Source organism: Ammospiza caudacuta, chromosome 4 (genome assembly GCF_027887145.1).
Source record: "Ammospiza caudacuta isolate bAmmCau1 chromosome 4, bAmmCau1.pri, whole genome shotgun sequence".
In the NCBI taxonomy this organism is placed as follows: Eukaryota; Metazoa; Chordata; class Aves; order Passeriformes; family Passerellidae; genus Ammospiza; species Ammospiza caudacuta.
In genome coordinates this window covers 26,220,713-26,225,261 of record NC_080596.1, presented here as the reverse complement: position 1 = coordinate 26,225,261, position 4,549 = coordinate 26,220,713, and the positions used below count along the sequence as shown (strand labels likewise).

At 50.6% G+C, this 4,549-nt stretch overlaps 1 protein-coding gene across 1 annotated transcript; it reads left to right on the top strand.

Moving 5' to 3' along the window:
- The first annotated feature begins 2,197 nt into the window (after positions 1-2,197).
- On the top strand, positions 2,198-3,899 carry UTP3 (UTP3 small subunit processome component). Its single transcript, XM_058803796.1, has one exon. It carries the CDS (start codon positions 2,228-2,230, stop codon positions 3,845-3,847), a length of 1,620 nt encoding a protein of 539 aa, XP_058659779.1. The 5' UTR covers positions 2,198-2,227; the 3' UTR covers positions 3,848-3,899.
- The last annotated feature ends 650 nt before the right edge of the window (positions 3,900-4,549 follow it).

Here is a 4,549-nt window from a genome sequence, read left to right as displayed (position 1 = left end):
TTCAGCCACCTGCATGTCTCTGGGGATTTCTAGCTAGATCTTGAGAGTAAGGCTTATGTTCTAGACTGTTATTTGCATGGATTACCCCTGTTTTACTGGATGCCTTCTGGAATTTTTTCTGGGTGAGCAGGTGTTTGGCAATGCGCTGCATGGTGAGCTGGACTCCCAACCTCCCTGCAGGACAGAAGCTAGAGGTGGAATAATTGAGAATTGGAAAAGAATTTGGAACCAGCCCTGTGGTTTCAGTCTCTGTTCACATGTCCTGTGTTTCCAGGTGCCCTTGGATGTGCTGAACTAGGATTTTCCAGGTAAGAAGCTGGGCAGGTGCCTAAGTGAAGTGGGTTGAAATTGTTGTTGCTGCACAGGGGAAGTTGGACAGCACCAAGGTTCAGGGCCTCTCTCTCCACATAAAACACCATCCACAAGCAGTCTGCCCTGGGCTTCTGTTTGCTCCTCCTTTCTCACTTGGAAGCCAACAGAATGGTGCATAAACAGACCAGCAGCAGTCCCTGATTGTTGTCTTGGTAGCAGTGATCCCACACTGCCTACAGCAAACTGGTTTGGCTTGAGCAGCTCCTGGTTGACTGGATCAACTAACTCATGCTGGAGATCATCTCCAGCTTCTCCAGAAGGAACTCATGTTTTCACTAAGTCCTGGCAAAGGTTTGAGTAGACACGGATTGTTTCCTGCTCTTGGAAATTAACTTTGTGTTGGCGGACATGTCAGTACCATTTAAATCCTAGAGAGTCCAAGTGGTCCAAGTGGAAGTTAGTATGCTGATTTTTGAAAGGGCAGACTTGAAAAAAATTAGGACACTTAAGATGGAAACTCTCAAGGTCAGAGACATGAGCAAGGCCTGGGTTTCTCTAAGTCACAGCTGCAAAAGTGAGCTGGAATTTTAGCCTGGCAGGATCTGGCTGCACACGTCCAAGTACCAAGTGAAGATTTCCATCGAGGTATGGCCAACAAATGTAGTGAATGCTGTATCTCCAGACTGAAGTTACTCTTGTTGCTCTTTCTTCTTACAGGCCTGTATCCAGGAAGGTGATGGCTGAAAACTGGCAGGGACAGATTCGGAAAAGTGGTCTGAGGCAAAAGCTGTGTTTGTGCAAGAAAGTTTTGATCCAGAGGTGACCATGTGAAGAGGTTGAGTGTGTCAGAAAGATAAAACTGAGACCTGTTTGCCAACAGATGGATCAGGATCCAAATGAATCACCAAAAAGTGAGTAAAGCTCCCCACTGTGTTTCAGCTAATTTGAATATCTGTTTGACCAGGTTTTTTTTCTACAAAAAGGTGGGCAGGACCATTTATAAATGCACCTGCACCTGTTCTGTGGTGAGAAAAAAGCCCCTGCACTCATACGCAGAACTGCTCTTGCTGGGAGGTGTGCATGCCTGATTTATCAGGCTCTGATAAATGGCCTACACTAATTCCTGTGTCTCAGTACTCTCTTCTTATGGCAGGGTTCCCTGCAGCTCATAAAAGCGGATTGTTTCCCTGTGGGTCAGTATTAATGTCATTTTCCCTTGGGAAGGGTGGGAGGCTGGGCTGGTGCTCTGCTGTGGCTGACAGACACAAAAACACACGATGACAATGCAGAGGTGAGCAAGTACAGACTGCATTGAGCTCTCTTAGGGAGGGATCCCCAGGTGTTGAAAAATCAGAATTACTCCGTTTCTGGGACGCAAGGATCTCTTGGCATAATGGGATAGATTCAAGGAGTGCAGAGGTGATCAAGCAGCAGCTGCCGAGCTGTGCAGCCTGAAGCAGAAGTGCGATTCGTTGACGGGACAGGTCATGTCCAAACCTCGGAGGTGTCCGGAGAGGTTTGCAAATACTTCTGCTTCTCTCAGAGTTTGATCGGGTCTTAGGGAACGGAGTATCAAGTTTTGGTTACAAGGGCACAGGTGTAAGGTGTGTTCTCCATCTGTTTTTTCCCTCGCCGTAAGATGACCGCACAGACAGCAGCTGTACTGGCTGGACTTCTAGAGGAAGAAAAAACTCTGAGGAGGAAACAAAAGGCTTTTTCTTATTTTCTTTTTTTTTTTTTCCCCACGTGGCATCATTGCTTGCTGAGCGCTGCCCCAGCTGGAACGCCACCTCCCCGCGGGGCATCCCCCGCTTCCCCGGGGGCGTGCCCACGCTGCGGCCCTGGAACAGGAAGGGCTCGGAGCGAGCGGAAGGGACGCAACGGAAGGGGAAGCGCGGCGGGGGCATCAGGAGCCATGCGGACCCGGCGCGGCACCGTCCTGCGGCCGCGGGCCGAGCCCGCCGAGCCCGACGATGATCCCGCCGAGGTGCCCGGCGGCCGCGCCGGCCCCGAGGAGCTGGCGGACGATGTGGAGCGCTTCCACGAGGAACAGTTCCGCGCCGTGATGGCCGCCCTGGACAGCGGCGACGAGGCCGGGGACAGCGAGGAAGAGGAGGAGGAGGAGGTGCTGGGTCTGCAGCTGCCCGAGGACAGCGAGGAGGAGGATGAGATTCAGGATCGGAATCCTTTTGTGGAGTACAGCGCAGAGGAGGATGAAGATGGAGAAGAGGAAGAAGGTGAGGAAGATGAAAATGTTGAGGACGGAGAAGAGGAAGGAGGTGAGGAAGATGAAAATGTTGAAGACAGAGAAGAGGAAGGAGGTGAGGAAGATGAAAATGATGTTGAGGATGAAGAGGGGGACCTGTCCATGGAAAGCGACTTGGAAGAGCGTCATCCCGAAGCCAAGCTCCCTCATGAGCTCTCCTGGGGCCAGCGCAAGCAGCTCTACTATGACACGGACTATGGGAGTGATGCCCAGGCCAAAGGCAAGCGGACCCAGCAAGAAATCGATGCTGAGGAGGAGGAAGAGGAGCAGGAGGCTCAAGTCATCCAGAGACGGTTGGTGCGGGATTTGGGGGAGGATGATTATGGTCTGGACATGATCCAGGGCTACCTGGCTAAGCAGCAGAAAACCCACGATAGCAAGGGGCAGAAAATTGATAAGGATCTGCAGGCCCTTTCCAAGAAGGAGCAGCTGAAGCTGCTGAAGCAGGAGTCCCCAGAGCTCCTGCAGCTGATGGAGGACTTTGAGGTGAAGCTTATGGAGATAAAGGATGAGTTGCACCCGCTGCTGCAAATGGTCAGAGACGGCACCATCCCCCACGGGAAGGGCAGCCGCTATTTGCAGACCAAGTATCATCTCTACCTGAACTACTGTGCCAATATCAGTTTCTATCTGGTTCTCAAGTCCAAGAGGATGCCAGTTCACAGCCACCCGGTCATCGAGCGGTTGGTGGAGTACAGGAATATCATAAACGACCTTGCTGTTATAGACCAAAAGCTTTCCCCACAGGTCCGGATGCTGCTGAGGAACTACTATGACAAGAAGGAAGAGAAGCTACGGAAGGGAAACAAGTTTTCGGTGTTTCTCGCCATGAATGGCAACAAAACCAAACCAAAACGTGCCTCTGCACCTGTTAATGGCAAGGCTGCTGCTGCTGCTGCTGAGTCGTCGGATGAGTCAGAGCTGGATGAGGAGGCTGCCCTAAAGTACTACAAGATGATGGAGGAGAAGCTGGCACTCAAGAGGAAGAGAAGTGGAGACGAGGACGTGCCTGAAGAAGCAGCGGTGTCGGAAGGAGAGGATCCCAGTAAGAAGAGAGGGGTGACCTATCAGATGATCAAGAACAAAGGCCTCACACCCAAGAGGAGGAAGATCGACCGCAACCCCCGGGTGAAGCATCGGGAGAAATTCCGGCGAGCCAAAATCCGCCGCAAGGGCCAGGTCCGCGAGGTGCGCAGGGAGCTGCACAGATACGCCGGGGAACTATCTGGCATTCGGGCCGGGGTTAAAAAGAGCAGGAAGCTCAAGTGATGGTCATCTTTTTGTCAGAGCTGCAAGTAGCAGTACTGCATCCAATAAAAAGTTTATACACCATGTTGTGGGGTTTATTCTTAGGGAAACTGGGCATGGGGTGGTATTTGGTTTTCTTTTTCAGAGGAGGCTTTCTAGAAGGTGCTGTCTCCAAGTGGCACAGGGCCCTTTCCACACCTCACCCATGTCTGAAGGTATTTTCCTCTCTTGTCATGCTGTTGAGTTTCCCTCAACAGGAAACCTTGAGAGATTGCAAGGAATATATCAGGAAAAGGGAATTAAATGGGCTGTGCGGGACTGGTGAGGAGATGGGATTGGATGAACCTCTTGAGGATGGGTTGGGAAAGGGGCTCAGCAGGTATCACTGGCCTGCTCTGTTTTGCTGTCTAGTTCTGGTCCATCCTCTTCCTGTGTTGAGCTGCAGAGACGTGGTTAATAGTAGTTAATTTTTGTTCTGATTAACACCTTTGTTAGCTCTTAAACACCTAAAGTATGGGCACTTCTTTTAAATTACTTAGTTCCACGTAGTCTGAAGTACTGTTTCCCTTCCTAAATTTAGTGAGAAGCAAAGCAAGGACTTGTCTGGATTTTATAACCATATATGTGATAACCATATTAACTTCCCCTATTATAAATGTTAAATGTTGTCTGCTGCTACAGGACTTAGCATTGCTGCAGGACCACCTTACAGATGGCTAAGGT